This window comes from Dromaius novaehollandiae, chromosome 23 (genome assembly GCF_036370855.1).
Source record: "Dromaius novaehollandiae isolate bDroNov1 chromosome 23, bDroNov1.hap1, whole genome shotgun sequence".
NCBI classification, from domain to species: domain Eukaryota; kingdom Metazoa; phylum Chordata; class Aves; order Casuariiformes; family Dromaiidae; genus Dromaius; species Dromaius novaehollandiae.
In genome coordinates this window covers 7,220,526-7,243,265 of record NC_088120.1, presented here as the reverse complement: position 1 = coordinate 7,243,265, position 22,740 = coordinate 7,220,526, and the positions used below count along the sequence as shown (strand labels likewise).

The following is a 22,740-nucleotide window of genomic DNA, read 5'->3' as shown; positions in this document are numbered from 1 at the left end:
GCAGCCCCAGGGAAATCCCGGGAAAAAAGTCACAGCACCTTCGGCGCCTGTGCCCCCCGCGGCCCCCAAGCTGCAGGGGCAGGACACCCGACCAGGCAGAGAAAAACCCGCTAAAAATTAACATTAATTTATTAGAATATTCATGAAAAAACCAAGATTCTCTTTACATGTGTTTTTTTCCTTTTTTATACAAGAGAGGATTTTCATTGCTTTTTTTTCTTTCTTTTTTTTCCTCCTGGCGACAGAGCGGACGCACACGGACAGCGGGGCAGGCGCGCGCCCCGGGGCAAGGCACGGCGCGGGGGCCATGCAGAAGCCAGGACCCCCCCAACGCGTGCGCCGGGGGGGCTGCAAGGCACCTCAACGCCCAGCGCTGCCCCCCGGCCGAGCCGCGGGGCTCCTTCCACCGCGGCAGCCCCCGCCGCCCCCCCCCAGGGGACCCTTCCCGAGCTTCTTTAGGTGATGGGGAAGAAAAAAAACACACGGCGTAAAAAACTGAAATACAATCGTGTGCACGCCACGGCCCCGCGCCCGTCGAACTCGGCGGCGGTCTTTGGTTGAGGAGCACCCAGGGCTTTCGGCACCCCCGGGGGGGCCGAGCCCCCCCAGCAGGGTCCCCGCGGGCCGGGCGCTCCGGGAGGGACAGCGGTCCGGAGGGACCGCTCGAAGCGCGGGGGCACCTGCGGCCCCCTTGCATGGCTATAGGATACTTATTGGACAAGACCCGGCGTGAAATGCAGTGCTGGAGGAGACGGTCGCGGGCCGGGGGAGATGGTCGCGGGCCGGGGGACCGGCCGAGGCGCCAGCCCGGGGTCCCCGGCAGGATGCCGGGCGGAAGCGGTCCGTGCCGGATGCCAGAGCAGAGCCGGCTCCCGGCTCCGCGCGCCCTGCTCCGGGAGGAGGCGGCGGGAACGCGAGGCGAAGCGGTGCTGCCGGGCAGCCGCCGAGGCCGCTGGCTCTCCCGGGGCGTCCCCGGGCTCCCTGCCCGCTCCGGGGCCGGCTCGCGGCTCGCGGGCAGAGCTGTCCTGGCAGTCCCTGTCCGGGCAGGATGGTCTCCCCTTCCCAAACCCGGGGCGTAGTGACGGAGGAACCAAAAAGAGGGGGAAAGACAGAAGAACGAATGAAGAAAGAGAGAATCCATAGGCAGGCGAGCGAGGCGCCGCGCGCCGGCCGCTACTGCCCCTTGGGGATGAAGGGCTCCCCCTCCTCCTCCTCCGGCTCCGGCCGCGGCCCCGGGTCGCTCAGGCATCGCAGCATCCGCTGGTTGCTGGGGCTGTCGCTGGTCCCCGGGGTGAAGACGTCGTCGGTGCCTGGGGACGACGGCTCCTTCACCCGCATCACCAGCCCCTCCTCATCCTCCTCGGGCGAGGACGAGAGGTGGCTGGAGCCCTTGAGCTCCTCGTTCGCCAGCTCCACGGACTCGGGCGACTGCGGGGAGGCCGGGTCGATGGTGATGATGGGCAGGTTCTCCGAGTCCGGCTTGGGCTCGTAGGCCAGCGGGTCTGCGGAGGCAGAGGGGTCAGGCAGAGCCCGTGTCGCGGGGCGCTGGCACCGGACAAACCGGGTCAGGATAACCGGGGGGCTCTGGCAGGGAAGGGGGGGGCACGGGGCCACCCAGCTAACGCACTGCAGATGTTTGCAGCCAGGACTCCCGGGCTCTCTCCCAAATTTCCAAGCCTGCTGTGTAACAACTTCTCTTTCCGATGCGGAAAGCGCAGGGAAAGCCGGGGCGGTGCCGGCTGCGAGGGGCAAAGCTGCCCTCTGCCGATTAAACCCCGTCTCGACAAGCGCTGGCGGCAGCACGATGCCACGTCCCGGTCCCCGGCGAGCAGGGTAAGCCCAGGGCCCCCGAAGCGGAGGGGAGGACGGAAAGGCCGGGAGGAACCACGGCCGGCAAAGTGCGTCGCTGCGGGAGAGCCCCGGAGGCCGGGCAGGTCTCGGCACTGGGCGCTCCCGATCCGCATCCCCTGCTCCCCCCGGGACAAGTGGGGATGGAGGAGGGCAGAGGAGCGGAGCAGACATGGAACAAGGAAACCGGGGGGCCACGGCACGAAGGAGCCGACAACGGCGGTGGCAGCGCTCGGTCCCACCGTACCTGAGCCTATGCGAGCCCGGGACATCGTGGGCGAGTCGAGCTTGTGAGCCGGCACCGTCAGGTAGTTGTTCATCTGCAACCGGAGCAGAGGGAGGGCGGCATGAGGGACGGGGGGTCCCCTGCCACCGTCCGAACCCCAGGTCCCCTCCCCGTGCGGGACGCCGATGTCCTTCCCAGCCCCGACCGCCCCCCGTGGCCCCCGCAGCCCCGCGCCGGCAGCCCCTCGGCACCTTCTGCTCCAACTGCCGGGCCTTCTGCCTCCGCAGCAGCATCTGGTTCCAGGCTTCCTCGTAGGGGTCGGCCACCAGCGTGTGCCGGTTGTAGGACCGCAGCTGGGAAGGGCCCCAAGAGAAGGAGACGGGTTAAAAAACACGCAGCAAGGCCCCCGTGTCAGCCAGGAGAGGAGCTGACGCCGCGGAGGGACACGGCAGGGTTCAAACGCCGGGGAAGGGGAGGGGGCACGCGGGGGCCCTGGGACGCTTTACCCTCTGCCTGGTTTTCTGCAGGTTGTTGCGGAGGATCTTCCGGATCTCCTCCTCCTTGTCCTTGGAGAGGGCTGGAAGGGCACGCTCCAGCGGCAGGGTCTTGGGCTGGATGTTCCTGCACGGACAGAGCAGGGTCAGAGCCGCCGCGCGACGGCCCCGGGCAGGGGTCGGGGAGCCGCTCGGGGACGCGGGCCGGGACACTCACTGCATGGAGACGGTGGAGACGGCCGAGGGGATCTTGCCTAAGCCCCCGCTCTCCACCAGCTCGATCGCCTGCTTCATCTCCATCTTGTGATAGAAAGCGATGAGCTGGGGCTCCTTGGACCGCTCCCCCGCAATCAGGCACTTCTTCACGTACTTCTTGTTGAAGCGATTCAGCCTTCCCGAGGACACGGGGCAGAGGGGAGGAGGCGACAGGTGAGCGGGATTAGCCAGGCCACCAGCAGACCGTTCCCCGAGCGCAGGGTCAGCCCCAGCCCCCCGCGCTCACTTGTCTTTCCAGTGGTGGTGCCCGTAGTGGCCGCAGATGTCCTCGATCCCGGTCAGAAGGTGATCCAAGAACTGGAAGAGAAGGCCCAGGGCGGAGGCGGCTCGCAGGGCTGCCGGCCGCCCCCAACCCGCCCCGCGCCCCGCCGCCGCGCGGGGTGCCGGCACTCGAGGGGGGCGAAAGCGGGGGTGCGGGTCCAGGACGGGCCTCGGGAGGGCAGCACGGTCCTACGCAGCCGGGCTGCTGCACTACCAGGCACACGGGAGCTCTGGGTCGGAGCAGGCACCAGACGACACAGACGGGGAAGAGCCCTGGCTCCGTCCCCCCTTACCTTGGCACCGACTTAGGGGCAGCTCCCGCTCTGTAAACCTGCCCGTTACAGCGGCGGAGGTGGGCAGAAGCAGAGAGAAGAGGGCTAAGGCGGCGAAGCGAAGCGCGTGCGAAGGGCCCGCCGGGCACAGCGGGTTACCTGTGTGTGGATCTCTTCGTTGATGGAGCGCTTTGTCTCTTGCTTCTTCTTCACCGCAAGCAGGTCCACCAAGGGCCGGATGGTCATGCCCTAGGGAGCGGCCGGCGGGGGTTAGACCTCTCCCCGTGGCAGATCTTAAAGCGCACGGGCAGGAGCAGCCACTGGGTTCAGCACGGCCGAACCACCAGGCTCAGCTTTGCTGGTGCCACCTGCCAGCGAGCCTAAAGAGCTTTGCAAACTAGAGGGGGGACAGTGACAGGGTCAAGGATGGAGGTGGGGGACACGCTCCTTGCTCTCCACACGCACGTGCTACCCACTGGACACCCCCTTCCCATCCATAACTGCACTGCGGTGCCCTCTGGGAAGCGGCGTGCCACCAACCTGCACGAAGACGGTGAAGAAGATGACAGTGATGATGGCGGTGAGGAACATGTCCCTCATGTTGAAGTGCTCATAGTCCAGGAGGTAACAGAGGGAGAAGGCAATGGCTCCCCGCAGGCCCCCGTAGGCGATGATGAACTGGTCCTTGGGCGTCAGCTTCACGATTCGGAACTTGTTGATGAACCAGGTGAGGCCCAGGACACCTGGGGGAGCGGGGCAGCGGCCTCGGGTGAGCGGATGCTGGATGACCCCAGCCCCAAAGAGACCCCGAGAGCCCAGCCTGCCCCCCGGGGCACTGCCATAGCCTCGGGGCCACGGGCACCGGTGGGTGCTGCCCTGCATGGGCACCCCATCACCCGTCACCAGCTTCAGTCCCGCAACAGAGGCCACATTTGGCTGCTCTGAAGCTCTGGCCAAGCACAAACTTGGTTTCACCCTCTTCTCCCAACAAGGCCAAGGACCAGCAAGGTCCGAGGCCCAGGGAGGAGCAGTGTCCACCCAGTCAACCCCAGTAGCCAGCTAGGACAGGCTCCCAGCAAGGCAGACTTGGGCCTTGTGGCCTGAGAGGAGCCCAGGACCTGGACTAGCCCCAAAGGCCTTGTTACAGTGCCGGCACCTCACCTAAAACCCTCGCGATGAGGCAGAAGAGCAGCGTGCTGATGACAAAAGTCCAGTTCCAGTAGTGGTGGCCAGCCACAGTGGAGACACCCAGGAAGATGAAGATGAGGGTCTCGCTCACGCTGCTCCACATCTTGAGGAAATATTTGATGGTGGTGTGGGACTTGTGGGAGATGTTGGCTTCCACGTAGGGCCGCATGACCACGCCGGAGGCGATGAGCCTAGAGGCAAGGTTGGGGCACTCAGCAGCCATGGGGACCACCGCAACACTGGGCCCTGGAGCAGCATTTTGTGCTCTAGTACCAAACCCCAGGACAGAGCAGAGCTTGCGAGACATCTGCAATTAGTCAGGGCATCCAGGGAAGGCAACAAAAGGCTTCTCCTTCCCCGTGGCAGGGTGGAAGTGAGCGTTGGAGCCAGGTAGTGGACAACCATGGCATTTTTGAGAGCTCAGCATGCCCTGCCTGCTACCTGGGACCAATACAATGGGAAACAGGCTGCCAGTGCTCCAGGATCTGCAGGACAACTCAACATGTTGAGCTGTTTCTCTCATCCGCCTTCCTGCATATCCCAAACTCACCCCAGCCCTCTGGGCACGTGCTGACCACGCTGGGGCGGCTGCAACGACGCAGTTATACTGGAGTAACCCCCCTGTCACAGCCTGCCCTGGGGACACGAGGGCCGTGGCCTGCAGAGGAGCTGCCCTTGTGTTGTCAGACCAGCCTGGGGCCAGGGCAAGAGCCACCACCCTGGAGGCCACTGGGGTGGAGGTGGCTGAGCTCTCGGGGCAAGAAGGCAAAACGGCGAGTGGCTCAGAGGATCGCAGGGAAGACACGGGGCCACTCTGCCTCCCTGCGTCCTCGGCACCCGCCGAGCACCTCATCCCACCCAAGCCCCACTCACGCCATGATGCCGGAGAGGTGGAAGAGCTCAGCGGAGAGATAGGCCATGTAGCTGTAGAGGAATACGAAGAGGGGCTCGATGACTCGGATGTGGGAGGTGAAGCGGGACGTGAAGGCAGCGATCACCCCATAAATGACGCCCACGAAGACGCCGCCCAGCGACACCACGAAGAAGCTGAGGAAGCCGAGGATGATATCGATAATGGTCACTTGTTCGAAGTTGGCAAACTCCTCAAAGAGGTGGTAGAGGACCTGCGAGGGAGAACGGAGAGAGGATTTCAACCTGCCCCACTGGCCAGCGACACCCTTACCTAACGAGACCCGCTCAAGGCCCGTCCCCGGGAGAGCAGCAGCAAAGGGACCTGCGCGGGTGCCCAGCAAGGCACACGCACGTGCCAGGTGAGCCTTGCTGCGTGCTGCCTCTGGTAGTGATGCCCTGCGCCGTGTTGGATCAAACCTCACGCAAAAAAAGCCAGCGGTGCATTGCTGTGGGAGACATGGAAACCTAGAGCTTGCTGAGGAACCCAGCTCCCATCCTCCGCGGCTCGCAGGGACATGGCGCGGCTGGAAACGCTGCCGGGACCGCTCTGCTGTCCAACAGCCCCGACCGCTGTCCCAGGAGGGGCTTTGGTCAGGGTCAGACCCAGCAAGGGACTGTTCCTGCTTTCCAGCGAGCAAGTCAGGACAGGTCCAGGCTGAGGACACCTGACAGCCACATGCAGAGAAACCCAACATCTGCCCTGCTCTGCACAGCTCAGCAGAGAACAGCCCAAACCCTTGAGCTGTTCTGTAGCTAAAAGGGCAAACTCCTAAGAGGAGCCTGTCCCGGGCTGCATCTCCCACCTCCGACATGTTTATTGGACAGGTTTTAAAGCAGAAGCCGTTGCAGCAGTGTCAGGAGCGGGGAATCGGTTTCAGAGCCTCCTGCAAGGACGGCAACACTTGTGAGCAGCAAGAGGGCAAGGTGCCAGCTCTCGCCAGCCAGCCAGTCCCCGGGAGAGGGGCAGGGACAGACGTGACAGCAGAAGGCGAAAGTATTCCCCAGGGATGGGAGAGGGGACGCAGACCCTGCAGAGAGCCCCCGGCCAAGAGAGGAGAAAACCGCCGGGGAAAAGCCCTGTGCTGGGACAGCGCGTTCCTTGTCACCCTTTGCAGCACGCTGCGCAGCCGGCGCTGGAGCAGACAGATGGGATATGGGAGAAGAGCCAGGAAAAAGCAGCGGGTTAGGAGAAAATTTAGAGGTCAGCACTGCAGAGAGGAAGAAGCCACGCTGCTGGCCGAGCTGGCACCTGGACACAGATGTCCCCGAAAGCTCCCAATGGTCCCTGCAAAGGTATTGCTCCCTGCACCAGGAGGGAGGGCAGGGCTCCGCACGCCCGGCCGCGGGGCAGCCCGCGGTGGCCAGCGCCAGCCCCTCCGCGCTCCGAGGCAGGAGCTGCCTGGGCACGTGCTCCTGGTCTCCCCACACCGCCGAGCAAGACGCTTCACCTTAAACCACCTCTGCGGCGTTCGAAGCTGCTGTATTTAGCTTGGCACCTGCGAAAGGTTAGAGGCAAGCACGGCCGCCGCAGCTCAGCTGGCAGCGGCGCAGGCTACGGGTCTGCCAGCATGATTGACAGCTGCCAATCCTGGTGCCGCTACCCCGAGATCCTGCTCCCAAGCGACCCGCGTGCTCCCGGCGGATCCCCCGCGCCCATCCCGCCGGCTCTGCCCCGCGCGCTCCACTTACGACCGTGACGGCGTCGTTCAGCAGGGACTCCCCGAAGACCAGGATGTGCAGCAGCTCGTTGATGTGGATCTCCTCGAAGACGGCCAGCACGGCCACGGGGTCCACGGCCGAGATGATGCTGCCGAAGAGCAGGTTGGCCAGCAGGCCGATGTGGTTGAGGCCGGTGCCGCCGATCTGGCACACGGCGTACATGAGGCCGCCCAGGAAGAAGGCGTTCCAGAGCGTCCCCACCACGGCGAAGATGAGGATGGTGCCCAGGTTCTCCGTGAACTGGCGCAAGGGGAGGAAATAGCCGGCATCCAAGATGATGGGCGGCAGGAGGAAGAGGAAGAAGATTTCCGACCTGAGGATGGGGGGCTCTTCCCCCACCCCTTTGATGAGCCCCCCGACCAGAAGGCCCACGACGATGAGCAGGCAGCTCTCGGGAACGATGCTGGACACTGAGGGAATCACATGGAAACCTAGAGAGGAGGAGGAAAGAGGGAGACATGCTGGCTAAGCGACCGGGGGATGCTCACGTCCTCGCGGAGCGGGGCTATTCCTCAGGGCTGCACGGCAAAAGGGGCCACGCTTCACGTGTCGCATCGAAGCATGATGCCAGACGCCGGTCTCCAAGCCAGCCGGGCCCCACGGGGACGATTTGTGCCCCCAAACATCCCTGAGCCCCAGCATCGCAGGCATCTGCCTGCTGCATCGGGCTGTGCTACCCCAACCAGCGCCCCGCCGACGGCACCGATACCCACAGCACATTTCAGGTCTGAACTTCCCTGGATAATATCCCAGGCTTTGTAATTATTATTTTCGAGTACGGCACATTTGTTCCCTGGCAAGGGAACGGGTTTAAAATGAGGAACCTTGTCTTGGCATCCTGGCGCCGTGTTCCTCCGCTCCTTCCGGACGTGCGGCTGTGCCATCTGCACTTCGTTGCGCAACAGATAAAAAAGCTCCCTAACGAGGCAGGAGGCTCGGGTACCCGCGTGCTGCCGGCCCGGCGCCGCTCGGCCCCCCGGCGAGCTCCCCCTCCTCGTCCTGCCTCTGCCTGCGCGGCGAGGGTCTCGCACAAACAGGGCCGTAAAGGGAAAAGCGGCCGTTTTCAGCTTTGCTAAATCTGTTCAATGATGAATAAAACGCAAACGGTGACAATTAAGCATCCCTCGCTCCGTCCCTGGGATCCCACTGCACGGGAGCGTTCGCGCACTGATGGGAACTCAGCGTTTCAGAGCCTTTTGGCAGGGGTCTAAAAATACCCTCACCTGGGCCGCGTGTTAGTTAGGCCTCCGACACCACTGAATCTCCGCCGTTTGCGGCCCTGCTCTCGCCGCGCGGCATTTTTAGCGCGCTGGGAGCTCATCAGCACCAAGCCGATGCTGCGATCCCGCCGCGACAGCCCAGCACCGCTCCCCCCGCGGACACGCACCGGCGGTGCATCTCCCATCCGCACATCGGCAGAGCCGAGCGCGGCCCAAGCACCTGAAGGACGAGTGGAAATTGCAGCCCTTCAAATTAAGGCAATTTTAGGCAATGAAAGCTGCTGCAAGGCGGGAACTGTGCTGTAAAAGGAAGCAGGCTGCAGCTGCCAAACAGCGTTGGTCTCAATTCCCGTGTCAACAGATTTGCCCGGGGCCATTTTTATCCAAACTCCCCTAATCTGGGCCATCGTCGGGAATTTTCCTCCACTAAACACAGCTGAGGCAACAAGCACTGGGGTCGGTGAGTGTTTTGCAGCTAGGCGGAGATCTCTTTTCCCCAGGTGCATGAAAACGGCTGGTGTTTTACAGGCCAGGGAAGCTGAACCAGCACATCCGAACAAGGACCCGGCCCTGCGAGCAGCCTTCGGCCTCGGACATTGCTGGGAGTGGGACGCCGATCGCAAGCGCTGGCACGGGGCTGCCGCAAGCAAGGGCCGGCGCGGGGCTCCCGTTTCGGCCGCTACGGGTCCATCCGCGGGCAGCCAGGCTCCTCTCCGCACGGACCTGGATGCTGCCGGCTGCAAGGCCGTGCAAATATTGACTCCCAGCCCAATGGCTTGGGAGAGACTCCAGCCTCCGTGACGTCTGCTCCTTCCCTATCGGCAACCGGGTTAAAGCAGCCCCGTCGGACGGGGCAGGCTGGCGTTGCACGAGCTCCATCCAGCTGCCAGAAGCTCTAATGGCTCAAAACCCGCCGGATCTGATCGGAGCCGGAAGGGATACGGGGAAAGGGAGGCAGGGGAGGTGCTGGGAGCCCACGCCAGCCCCAGCACCCGTGCCCTGGGGGGGGGGGTCCCAGAGGGTCCCAGGACCCCCATGAGCACCCGCGTGCAGCGATGCTTCCCGCGCTCACTGCCCTGAGCCGCAGCCCAGCCCCATCCCGCAGCAGAGCCCCCGGCACCCCGTCCCACGGGGCACCCACTCTCCTGCGCCCCGAGGACCCTCTCCCCCCATCACCCGGGCACCATGGCAGACGGCTGCACGCAGCACAGGCTCCAAGGTCAGGCTTAGTCACAGCGCCGGCACCGCTCCCCGCACGCAGAGACCTCCCCCGGCGCACCGCAGAAAGAACATTTTAATTGCATTTCTATAAAACGCTCGAGTATTTATGGGGAGAGGCAGGAGGTGAAGCCTCGGGCGCTTCCCGGCCCCAGCCAGGGTCCCGGCTGGGCTCCCGCCACGGGCAGAGCCGCGGAGCCCCTGCAGCGCCCGGGCTTTCCTTGCAAACGGGGCAGCGGTGCGGACGGCCACCATGTCACCCCCACGTCCGCGGTGGGCTGCGGCAGGGCGGCAGCGCTCGCAGCGTCGCGGCACCGATTTCCTCCTGCCGCTGCCCTCGTGACGCCGCTCGAGAGCACAGGATGACTCAGGCCCCTAAAAAACACTGCTGCTTGGGAGCGAAAAAAAAGGAAAAAAAAAAAACAGGCTTTATTTTCACATCAGTTGCAAGGACTCGGTGCTCCCTGCTGCAGGAGCTCAGCAGGATTCAAAGCCAATTCCGCCGCCCAGTTCAACCAGCAATCCCAGCCCGGGGCCCCAGCTCCCCCGGGGCAGCCCGGGGAAGGAGCAGGGGAATTTGGCTGCGACCCTGGGGTCACCGTTCCCTCCTTCCACAAGGAAAAAAAGCAGCAAGATGAAAGGGAGAAGGAAAGCCGCTGCACATACTTGGCTCGGCCGGCGGTCGAGTCTGAACCCGATAAACCTCCGCGGGAATGCGGAGACGGAGGCCGGGCTGGGGAGCGGCGGTGCCGCGAGGAACCGCGTGGGACGGGGAAACGGGGCCGCTGGGAACCGAATCGGAGCCATTCCCAGCCCCTCTGGAGGCAACGTGTCCCGGCCGCCTCCGCCAAGGGTGGGGACCGCGGGGGCTTGGCACGCGGGCGGTTAAATGCCATGCCCCCGCGGCTTCACCCCGGCCTCCCGGGCTCCCACGCACGGAGCCCTGCGGAAAAGCTCTGCTGCTTCCAGGAAAACGTCCGTCAGCTACGAGGAGGCAGGAGAAATCAGAGCGGTTGCAAAAACACCCCCCCGCCAAGGCTTTGGGGGTTTATCAGAGCTGCTGCAGGCATGGGGCAGCCCCCGGAGGGAAATTACACACTTCTTAACCAGGGGATCAGACGGCCCTTCGGCCCCCCGCAAGATTTCCTCCGAGGGGAGGTGAGCGATGGCTTAGCCCGGACGAGGCGGCGGCAAAGGCGATGCAGCACGTCCCCGCGCTCGCTGCAGCCCTGGGTGCTGTGCCGTGCCGTGCCGTGCCGTGCCGTGCCGTGCCGCGGGCCGGGAGCCCCCGCGAGCCGCCGGGCCGGGGAGGAGGCAGCGGGGGGAGCAGGCATGCTCAGAAGGGCCGCCCTTCTGAAGGACACTGCGGAGCGCCGGGCCGGAGGAGACCCACGTGTCTCCAACGCCAGAGCCCCTCCAAAGGCCGCTTTAACCCTTCGGGGCGCCGGGCTGGCAGCATCCCGGCGGCGCTGGATGCAGGGAGGATGCGGCAGGGCGCTGGATGCAGGGAGGATGCAGCAGGGCGCAGGCGGATGCAGGGAGGATGCGGCAGGGCGCAGGCAGATGCAGGGAGGATGCGGCAGGGCGCAGGCACCTTCCCGCGCTCCTGCAGCACCCGGGGACCGCGCGGAGCCCAGACAAGGGGACGCTTTGCTGGACGAGCCACGGACACAGTCACCAAACTGGTCACCTGTACAGTCACCTCCCAGTCCCACACCGGAGCAACCGAGCACCCAGTCCTGCATCGGGGTGCACGGCCCGGGCCCCCAGCTCACCCCAGCCTGGCGCTGGCACTGCTCTTATTTAGGAGCAAGAGGCAGCAGAGGGTTGAGGACGGGCGACTAACCCCGGGCAGGGTGGAAGCACGGCGCGGATGGAGAAGCAGGAGGAGAAGCCGCCACTGCCAGCTCTCCCGCCGCGCTGGCGTCTCGTTAGCTCTGGCTTTACCGGCCAACTGCTTTCCGAACCAGGCCTCCGGCGCTGGCGCGGTACCGCGGTCCTCCTCGCTGCCAGGCCTTGCCCGGCCCGCGGGGCGGCCGCCCGGGGAGACGTCTGCACCCGCACCGGTGCAGGGAGCGGGCGTAACGGGGAAGCCTCGGGGGAGAGGGACGAAAATGGAACTTGCTGCAAGGGAATTAAATAGCTGATGATTTCCGCCTAAAAATAGCGCAAAACCGCGGCTCACGGCGCCCTGTAAGGGGAGCTGGTAAAACCGTGATGCTTAAATTACATCCCTGGCGTCTCGCAAGCTCCACCGCTACCAGCTGCCCGCAATCCTCAGCCCGCTGCTACGGGGGACGCCGGGCACAGCCGCTTTGCTTTGCTAAAACACCTTCTGCCTCGGAAAGGAGCAGCCGGCGTTTGGATGCAGCTCTGCATCCCCCGAGGGGCTCGAGCAGCTCCGGCCGTGCCAACGGCACCAATTTGTGCTGGCTGGGGGCAACCTCGCAGAGATGCCTCCAACAGCCTCAATGCACAGGATGGAAATGCACTGGTTTTTGGCTCAAAAGTGCATATATCTGCAAATAACCCTATTTTTGCCTGCTTTAAGCAGGGTGAGGCATCCAGCATAGCCTGGCTGCTGTCACGGCGGACTCCCAGCGCTTGGATCTGCCCAGGGTTGTACCCAACGCCCCGGGAGCCGCGTTGCTCCGGCGGCAGTCGCCAGCCATTAAGACCCGTTGCTAGTTGCCGAAGGCAGGGCCTTTATTTTCTTTAGGTCTGACGTTGCCGTCCCCCTTGCCGACGGCCCTTGCTCAAACAGCCGGGTCCCACCTCGATTGTCCCTTGTTTTTCCTCTCTCGTGCAGAGCAAACAAGCCGGCGAGCGGAGGGAGGGTTCCCGCGATAGCAGATCAATAGCCGCCTGGCACAGCCGCCGGCTCGCTCAGCCCCGCGTACCCAACCCCGACGCCCGCGGCGAGGCGAGAGCGCATGGGGCAGCGGCCCGCCTGGAGCCCGTCACCCCGCGCTGATAAGAGTGGCGTCGATAGCGTCGGGCCAGCCCGCGAGTGAGCCAAGCCCCGGGAGCTGCAGAGCGGAGAGCAGACGCTATCGGGTGCCGGCCTGCGACGGCGGCGCGGGGACCTGCAAACCGCCTTCGCTGGGGCTGTGTAAAACGCACCCAAACGGTAGCGAAAGCTGTTGGTGCTGCCGGCACGGCTGCAAGGTGCCAGCCTGCATCGTTGTCTCCCTACGGCATCGCAGCCCCTGCGGTGGGGAAGAGCCCCCATCCCTGGCCAAGGGCCATCAGCTCCTCAGCCTCTCCAGGAAGCACCAGCGGGGCTTTGCAGCAGGGCTCACGGGACTGGCAACCTCCCGCTTGCATGTTCCCCCCGTCCTGTCCCCTCCCGAGGGATGCACGGGGCCAAACAGCCCCCTCGCAGCCGCCGAGGCTTGGAGATGCACCCGCGAGCTCGTCCCCCGGCCAGCACGAGACCGGAGACGCAGGAGGGTCCCGCAAGGCCGAGCAGCCCCGGGGGCATCGCTGCGTCCTGCAGCCAAGCCGCGAGCTGCAAGGGGCAAAGCGGGCTCCCTCCGGCCCTCGAGGGCTGTGCTGCGGCTCTGCCCCGCGGGGAGGATCCCGGGCACGCGGCAGGGCTCCGAGCCATCCGCGGCCGCCCTGGACGGCAGCCCGCCAGGATGGGCGGACCCCCGCCGCGAAAGCCACCATAGACAGCTATAAACAAGCTTTATGTAAACCGGGAGCCTTCCGACCGCCCCGGGAGAAATCTTTCTTGGGGCCCAATTCAGACCCATGCGGAGTGCCGCCGGCTCAGCACGGGGGCTTTTGCTCGGCGGGCAGCTCGCCTGCTCTGCTGCGTGCCCTGGGCGACGGGCTCGGCCGCGCTCCGCACCTCCTTTTGGTTTCCAGAAGATGCCCGGAGGTAGCAGCACGGGCGGGGGGACGGACAGCCCCCAGCACCCTTCCAGGATCCACCGGCCGCGGGAGGGCCGGGCAGCGCGGAGGAGACTGCAACCAGCTGCAGGGGGGCTGCAACGGGCTCGCGCAGCGGGCGAGGGGCCCGAGGACGCGGCCACGGAGCACCGCGACGGCCGGCGACGGCCGGCAGCGCCGAGCAGAAACGCTTCGGGTTTTCTCCGGAGCGGGGAGAAGTGATGCAGCGAAAGGCGCGTGCCCTCGTTTCATCTCCAAAGCACTCTCAAGAAATTAACGGATCAATTGGGACTCGTTTGCAGAGCCGGTATTAATTTCCTCGCGGCTGCAAAAAGGAAACGAGACAAGAGGCATTAAACGGACTCGCCCGAGGCCCCAAGCGAAGGGCACGAGGGCCGGGGCCAAACCCAGCAGCTCCCAATTTCCAGTCCCCCGTGCAGATAAGGCTTCTCCTTCAAATTCAAGGAAGAGCCAAGGACACACTCAGAGAGGAGCAGATATTAAGGAAGATCTAATCGCCAACGAGAGGAGGAGAAGGCCCCGCGCCCTGGGCTGCCTCCCAATAGCTGGGGAGCTTCAAACAGGCAGAAAAGCGCGGAGCCGACACGAGAGGCAGTGGAGCAAGCAACGATGGCGGGGCGACTCGGGATTAATGCCGGCATCTCGGGGAAACCGCCTGCAGCACAGGCGAGGCCTGGGAAAAACCACCCGGGGAAGGGGAGCGCTGCAAAACCAAAGAGAAAAGCAGCCTTGACTTTGCCCAGCTACGTGCCGGGCTCGGCAGTAAAAGCCTCCGGAGACCGCAGGGTGCCCCAGCCGCCCGGCTCCCCGGGGACTCCCACGGGCACGTTACAGGGCCGCTCCCAAACCGCCGGCTGGGATCAGCAAACCTGTTCCAAGCCCGCAGGCCTGCTGCGTGCACGGTTTCTCTAAGGCGTGCCTGCACAACCTTCGCCGGCTGCTGGCATCGGGCCCGCGGGCGATGGGCGTACCGGGGCGAAGGGGCGAAACGCCGCTCCGACTGCTGCTGCGAGACGCAGCCCGATGCTTCCCCGCTGCCCCGGACCGCTCCGTCGCAGGCCCTCACCGGCACGGCTCACTTCTCCCTGGGAAACTGCGTTTTCCATAGAGCCACAGCATCCTCATCCGGGGTTGCATCCTCCCACCGCACCAGAACAGCGAAAGCAGCTGGAGCTGTGTATTTTGGGAAGGCCTAATAAAAGGAGGTCTAGAGAAAACGGCTCAAGCACCAGGGAAAAGGGCCAGGAGCTAAACATAACTGCTCACTGGCCGTATTTTTCCCAGATTTCTTCAGCTGTCGCAACGGGGGCTGGATGCCACAAATAGCTGGGCTAGGAGGGATCAAGGCAGCGGTGGCTGAAGCTGTGGGAGTTCTGCGACAAAACCGTCCGAATCGCTGTCAGCACGGTGCAAAGCTGAACTTTACACCGTTTAATGCAAAGATTGAACGTCTCTGGAGTAGGAGATACTCAAAACGATGTCCGAGTCCAGGGTCTGTATCCAGATTATCCCAAGATGGGAGCACAATTGCTTTCCCAGCCTCCTGCCTCCGCACGTGCTGTAGCGTTTAACAGCTCCTGCTGGGCTTAAAGCCGCAGCAAGAGTTAAACCGCAGCCACCCCAGGGCAACCACGGATAAACTCCCCGAGCAGAAGCGATGCCAATCGCCCTTCCCAGGAAGGGCAGGTTTCCTACCGTGAGCCCGGGCAGGAAAAACTAACAAAGCTTTTCAGGAAACAACCTGTCGGTCTCCACTCCGGACGGAGGGAGGAGGCAATTGCAATATCACTGATTACTACCGGGCTTCGCAACCCGAGACAAAGCAACGCCATCCGCAGCACACGACGGCGGCGAGCCGAGGGCGCCCGGCAGCATCCAGCCGCTCTTCCGGAGCTCGCTTTCCGCGGGAGCTGCCGTGACGCAGTTTCCCGGGGAGACCGAGCCAGCCAAGGCGCCTTGGCCAGGGCCGGGGCCGGAGATCCAGGCTCATCAGACGCCGTTTTGGCCTTCCTGCACTCAAGCAGCCTTCCAGCATCTTTTTCCAGCGGGGACGCAGGCGACGACGCTGTCTCACACCCCGCCAGTCTACGTGCGGCTCCTGGGAGCAGATGCTCTCGCACGCAGCGCTTGGCAGACGCGGGGGGAGCCCGTGCCTTTCAAACGCCCCCCCCGAGATGCACGCTGCAGTGGGAAAAGCTCTCCCGAAGGAAAACGCGGCACTAGCCCGGCTGGGTACACCAGCTTTTCTATTTAAAGGCCTACGTCTGCATAAGCCTGTGGCGTTTGCGCTGTTAAAAACCTCCAGCACCAGGGTGAGAAAACTGCCTGCTCTCCAAATCTGTCATTAAGATTTAGCATGTCGTGACTCCTAAACATAGGACAATTCCAAGCCCTGGAAAAAGAAAAAAATCCTGCTGCAAATCTGCAAGAGGGAAGCTGCGTTGACAAATGTGCCTCTTGCAGGCTTGGTGAGGAGAGAGGAATTATTTCCCTACCACCACCCACCACGGAGCGGAATCGGCGAGCCGGAGAGCCGTCCCCGGAGGCTGTTTGCACGGCGACTCTCATGGCCCATCTGGAGACGCAGAAGACTGCGTGCTCCGGCGCTGTGACTCAGTCCCGGGCAGCCCAAGGAAACGCGTTCGCTCTCTTCTGATTGCAAAAAAAAATACTTTGCATTCTTCAGCTTTCCACCCAAGGCTCTCAAAATATCCCACCAACTTCAAGCAAGCCCTTGGGCAGGCCCATCCCCTAAACCCAGCGGCGCAGGGGACGGATCCGGCGTGCCGGGGCGGTAACGCCAAGCCGTATGGACGGAGCCAGAGCCACGCAGCGCTCGCCGCCTGCGTCGGAGCAGCGACCGGATCTTTGATCCCGGCAAACGGCGACGTGTGCGTGCACGCCCGTCCCTACAGATTTTAATTTGACGTCTTCGTTCCCAGGCAGCACATACGTCCTTCTGCCTGGGGAAAGAGCACGAGAACAAAACGTAGCAAGATCCCCGTCCCTCGATTAGCACGCAGCCAGAAGACACCTACGGCAGCAGCTCTGAGCCCCGAAAGGTGAGAAGGAGCCAGCGGAAAACCAGGACACGGGGCAAGAGGTGCTTCTGCCGCAGCACCAGACGCAAGGGCTTGGGCTTGGGCTCGGGCTCGGGCTCGGGCTCGGCTCAGCAAGGCCACGCTTTCGCCGAACGTTCCTGATGGATTTTGTTTTTTATTCGAACAAATTAAGCCTTGGGGAACCAATGGAAAAAAAAATAAAAAAAAGAAATCAAATGTTTACAAGGCAGCTGCAGTAATTCATCCTCATTATCGCTCGCTTTTAAGGTTTCCTCCCTCGGTGCCCACGTGCTGCTCGGGGAGCAGCGCTGGAACGACGCTCGCGGGAGAGCACCGGCTCCCGCGGCGCCCGGGACGCTCGCGGTGCCTCCAACCATCCCTGCAGCATCTGGCCAAAACCAGGATGAGGGAGGGGGAAACGGACCTCAATGAGGGGAGGGGGCACATTAATGAAATACTCTTTTTCAAGCCAAGCGAGCTTCTAGTTTATATAATAGAGATCAATTTGGTGTCTGTCTCTGTCCTCCAGCAGAGAAGCTCCATTCCCTCAGCACCAGATTTATATACTTGCAACTCAAAGAGCGACCATCTCCCTTTCCGCCTCCACCATGCAGATTCCCTTTTTCCCATGCTTTCTCCTCAAACCCCAAAGCACTCGGTTTAGCCATGCTCCTTGCAGACCAGGGACCACTTCTGCACTCCCTGGAATTCTGCGGGAACTCTGGCACCTTTGGGCACCGCGGGAAACCCGTGGCTCAGAGGTGGGACACGCTCGCTCCAGCTCCCGGGAAGCAGGGCCAGCGCCGGTGAGACAGGCACCGACGCGGGTGGCAAGGTCCCCGGGCTGGTGGAAGTCGTAGCTGCAAATCAAGCGTCTGTCGGTCTTAATGGACACTGCAGCCCACCGGGGAGGTGTGGGCTGTGATGAGCAGCGTGGCACTCAGACACGCTCGTCTTTTCCCACTCCATCACCACCCCGTCTTTTGCAGCAGGAACCTTTCACTCTTCCAGCCCTAATTAATCTAATGGTTTTCTTGGATCCCTAGAGGGAACAGTTTGGTTGTTTTCTGCTCAGACACCTGCAATGGGCAGACCAGGAAGAAAAAACCCACCATAGCTGTTCTCTTCGGAGATGGCAAGCCAGAGCGAGAGGAAGAACTGCGGCATGTGCTTGGACGGCTCCCCAGTAAGGAAGCGGGAACGCAACAAGTCTGCATTAGCAGGGACTTATTTAAATTCATTAGCATGACAATTTCTACTTTTGTTGCGCCAGCTGCATCAGTATTTCAAAATCCTTTACCGACAGTTATTCATCAAGCCTCAGCTCCCGGGCAAAACAGCCACTGGTTGGCGGATGCAAACGGGGGGACGTACACGAGGGCTTGGGGCGATCTCGGCCTTTCCACCACGTCTGGTCTCAAGGGCCGGTTTCTGCATCGCGGGCCGGGACTCCTGCCCCCCCTCCCAGCCCCTCTGCGCCCATCGCGACACGGCCGTCACCGGGCTCAGCGCTGCTCGCCCGAACCAGTCCTGTCTCAGGTCTCCTGGGTGGACCCTCCAGGAGCACCCAGCCCCGGCTTCAGGGCATGGATGTGGCTCGCTAAAAAACAGGGAGGCACTGGAAAAGCTCTCAAGTGTTTTAGCACCCAAATCTCGCTGCCAGCCAGCAGCATTCACGTCTAAAAATGCTACTTTGGGTCATTTTGAGGTTGTCTCTGCTCCCTCGAATGCAGGAACCAACGTGCTGGGCCCAAAACCCCACCTGGACCCGTCACGTTTCGCTCTCCCTTTTCCAGCTCCTATCACCCGGGATGGCACGGGGACGGCCCACTGGAATCAGCCACGGGCAACTGCTCCGGGAGCAGCCGACCCGCGGGAATGTCACTAACACGGGAGCGGGACACGGTGCGCGCCCCACGCCATGCGCGCGGGGTTGAGATGTGTGCTGTCCCTTCCTGGCCGGGCAGCCGGCTCGGCGCTTCGCTGCCAAGACCTGCTCACTTTACACCAGCCCGACAACCGCACCGGCGGCGACGGTGATTTCTCTGTGAGCATCGGATTGACGCCGGCGGCTCTCGGAGACGGTCCGGAGGGAGGCAGAGCACCGCAGACAACGGCCCCAGCCCAGACGCATGGAGAGACCGAGGGCTGCGACGGCGAGGAAAGGCAGAGCAGTGACTCAGGGATTGCTACCGGCTCCAGGCAGAACCGGAGAGCTGCATCAGCAGCGAGCGCCTGGCACGCGCCGGGGAGCAAGGACAGGGTAGGAGCTCGGCCACGGAGCGTCGCCTCCCAGGGAGCCTCTGCAGCAGCCTCTTCCGCAGAGGTCTGGGAAATAAAGTCCTCAGTACCCCCTCGAGCGGCCCGGGGGAGCGGGCAAGGCGTGAAGCGGGACCGAGGAGACTCGGAGGCAGAAGAGCCGTCCGGTGCAGACGGACAGCCCCGCAAGCGATGGGCCTCGATCGAACCAGGCTCCTAAGCGGGCTGGAAATATTGCTTCCGTGCTTTCCTTCTTTTGGAAGGCAAGGCCTGAGGCGGGCTTTGGGGATGCAGGTCCCCAAAGGTCCCCAAAGGCTCCAAGGTCACGGGCGTACAGGTGGGTAAGAGCTGGGGGCCGGCGATAAAGCTGCGAGCACCGGGCCCAGCCCGCGTCCAGATGGCCGGCGACGGACTGCTAACCACAACCTGCTATTTACATTCCTGACTCATTCCTTCCCTTTCCACCGAAACGGAAAAAGGTTTCCAGTTGAACCCGGATTGTCCTGAACGTTTCCCGGAGCCACTTGAGCCAAAAGGTCAGTCCCCACTGCCGCCACCGAGCTCGGAGTCGGGAAAGCAGGGTTGTCCACCCGACCGGGGGCTGCAAAGTCCCTTCAGCAAGGCGCCAAGGAAACCCCTGCGTCGCCCCAAAAAAACCCTGCATCGCCCCACAAAACCCCTGGAAACAGCCCTGCGGAGGTGAGCAGGGCGGCAAGGGGGCCGGGCACGGAGGGGGCTGGTTCGGCCGCGTTACAAAGGTCCGAGCTGCTGGGGCAGCGCTGAACCACGAGGAGAAGGCCCCTTGCAGAGGACTTTGCTGTTGGCTTCTCTTCTGCACATCGCTGCTGGGTCTCGGGGAAGGCACGGCTGTATCTAACCCTCTTCTCCTAAACAGCATTCAAATGTGGCGGGAATATTAAGTAAAACAGCCAGCACCAGCCTTCCGCTCCTGCCTGGGGATGAGGGGAACCAGCGAGGAGCCGCGTCCGCCGGGCACGCTCGGGTCGCGGGTCCCGCTGCCGCGCGCCGGCCCGGCAAGCACAGAGCACTTTGCAGGTCGCGGACGGGCTCGGCGATACGAGCAGCTCGGGAACGAGCCCGCGACGCTGTCGCTGTCGATCTGAGGCAGTTTCGGAAGCCCCGGAAAGGAGGACACGGGGAAGGGCGCTCCGCGACGGCGCTGCCGCCGAAGCCCCCGCGAGGCGCGTAGGTCACCGAGGGGACGGTTTTGGCAGGCTCGGCTCTGCAGAGCACCTGCAGTCTCCAAAGCCCGAGTCGCCAGGCTGCTCTTCCCGAAACATAGCCCTAAACACGCAGCCTTGCATAACCGTTTTAACGCGCAAGAACCGGCCGGGCTCTGCCTGCCACCAGAAATAACTTTGCGAGCAGCCCCGGGCGGAGGCGAGGCGGGCGGGAGCAGCTCGGGCCCCTCCGCCGCGGCCCCCGCAGCCCGCTGGGGCGTTCGCCGCCCGTCCCGTCCCGCCGCGCCGGGCTGGTGCGCGGCGGAGCAGGGCACCGCTGGCCGCCGGCCAGGACCGCTGGCCCCTCCTTTCTCCACCGGCTTCCGCACAGATCCTCCCGCTCGCTCCGGCCGAAAACGCGCTGCAATAGCCCGAAACTGCGAGCAGAGGTCGCTTGGCGTGCGCGGGCGAGCCCCGGGGAAGCGCAGCGGCGGTGCGTCCCTGCGGCGAGGTCCTTTCTGCCAGGAAAGCCGCTTGCTCCATGGGCAAAGCGGGGAAGGGATGAAGCCCTGGATCCCGCCCTGCCGCCGCTCCCACCCCACCCAGGCGCAGGAAGCCTCCGGGCCCAAAATGTTTCATGTATAAATAAAACACTCCGGGCACACTCTGAAAACGGGGTTTTACCTGCGGCAGCAGGCTGGGCCGGGGTTTCGGGGGAGAAGCCAGGCAGCGAATAGACTCCGCCTTCCCGGCCGGGTGTGGGGGTCCCATGGACCCCCGGGCCGGGCCGGAGCATCACCGCGAGGTTTCCCGAAGGAGGCATCTCGGCACAGCCCGGTCCCCGCCGGCGAGCGCCAGGCTCCACTGCCAAACCTCCGACGGGAATCGAGGAGCAAAACCAAGAAAATGCAGATCCCCCCCCCAAAATGGGAGCAGGCAAACATTGCCCCGCGCTCTTTCGGCTTTATCGCTGCCTACAAACAGTGAAATCACCGCCCGGACCTGGATGAGTTTGACCTCTGCACCGGCAGAGGCCGGATCGGCCGCGCGGGTGTCAGCGGCGACTCGCATCACGTCATGCGTTTGGACAAATCGGTTGGTATCGATCCAGCTGCAGAAGTTCGGAAAACACTTTGCCAACGCCGTGTCCCCCCCCCCGGCCCCAGGGTACCAGTGCTTTCTGGGCGGTCACCCTGGCGGGTGACATCTCCCGGCCCCCCGACAACCCCCCGAGGCTGGACGCCCGCCGTCAGCAATGCGCGAACCCCCCGGCCGCGTCACGGGGGAGATGGGCTGCCCCCCCCCCCCCCCCGACCGGCGTTTCGGGGCAGTCAGCGAGGCCGGAGCACCGGGAAATTTTAAGTGACTTCTCCAAGGTTACAAAAGGTGTCTGTGGTCGAGAAAGGAAGCAAAGAAACAAAGCGGCCGCTTCCTCCCAGCGCTGTCCGGCTGCCGGGGGGGGACCGAGCGTGCCTGAGACGCCCCGGGAGCAGCGGGGGGGCGGCTTCACCCAGTGCCCGGGAGCAAGCGCAGACAGGCAGGGAGCCGAGGCTGCCGGAGGGAGCGGTGCCCCCCTGGCGCCGGGATGCTCGGGGGTCCTGTCCCGGGATATTTGGCAGCACTGCCTCAAGTGCCCTGGGATGCAGGGAGCCCTGTCTTGGGATGTTCGGGGGTCCTGTCCCAGGCTACTTGGGGGTCAGGATTGGGGATACGCAGGGGTCCCATCCCAGGATACTCGGGGGGGGGCTGCCTTGAGCACCCAGAGCTTGTGCCCCAGGGTGTGGGGTGCCCTGTGCCGGGATGCTTGGGAGTCCTGCCCTGGGATAGATAGGGGTCCTGCTCTGGGATGCTGGGGGTCCGGCCCCGGGATGCTTGGGGGGTCCAGCCCCGGGATGCTCGGGGTTCTGTCCTGGGATAGTTAGGGGTCCTGCTCTGGGATTCTGGGGGGTCCGGCCCCAGGATGCTCGGGGTTCTGTCCTGGGATAGTTAGGGGTCCTGCCCCAGATCCTTGGGGTTCTGGCCCCGGGATGCTCCGGGGTGCGGCCCCGGGATGCTCGGGGGTCCTGCCCGGGATGCTCGCGGGTCCTGTCCCAGATGCTGGGGCTCCCGCCCCGGGCTGCGGCGCCGCCAACGTACCCAGCTTCATGAGGCAGGCCAGCAGGATCCAGAGGGAGATCTCGAAGGGGATGCGGACGTGCGCGTAGTCGATGCCCAGCACGGGGAAGGCTTTGCGGGGCTTGGCGGCGCCCTCGCCCGAGTGGTTGCCGGGCTGCCTGTGCAGCGGCTCGATCTCCTGGGCGGCGGCGGGCGGCGCGGCCGTGACGCCCCCCGGCTCGGCGCCCGGGAAGCGCTGCAGCGGCTCCGAGGCCGGCACCGGGTCGGCCTGCAAGCCCTGGCCGGGCAGCAGCGGCCCCAGCAGCAGCAGGGCCCAGGGCAGGGCGCGCAGCGCCGCGGCGCCCATGGCGGCGGGGCTCGGCGGGCGCCGGGGCTCAGCGGGCGCCGGGGCCGGGCGGCCGCATGGGCGGGAGCCGCAGAGCGCCGCGGCCGGGCCGAGCCGCGCCGCCGCCGGGCTGCGCGCAGGGGGCGGCCGCGGCGCTGGGGCACGTCCCCCCCCGCGGGCCGCGCCGGGGCCGGGCCGCGCCGGGCCGCACCGCGCCGGCCGGGGGCGGCGCGCCGAGGGGGCGGG

At 64.4% G+C, this 22,740-nt stretch overlaps 1 protein-coding gene across 1 annotated transcript; it reads right to left on the bottom strand.

Moving 5' to 3' along the window:
- Window positions 1–111: 111 nt before the first annotated feature.
- SLC9A1 (solute carrier family 9 member A1) lies at window positions 112–22,740 on the bottom strand. The gene is made up of 12 exons (XM_026098106.2): window positions 22,191–22,740; window positions 7,167–7,627; window positions 5,439–5,689; window positions 4,539–4,756; window positions 3,918–4,120; window positions 3,537–3,626; window positions 3,071–3,141; window positions 2,786–2,959; window positions 2,581–2,695; window positions 2,326–2,427; window positions 2,096–2,168; window positions 112–1,502 (listed from the first exon to the last, which is right to left on the bottom strand). Exons 1-12 carry the CDS (start codon window positions 22,513–22,515, stop codon window positions 1,174–1,176), a joined length of 2,412 nt encoding a protein of 803 aa, XP_025953891.2. The 5' UTR covers window positions 22,516–22,740; the 3' UTR covers window positions 112–1,173.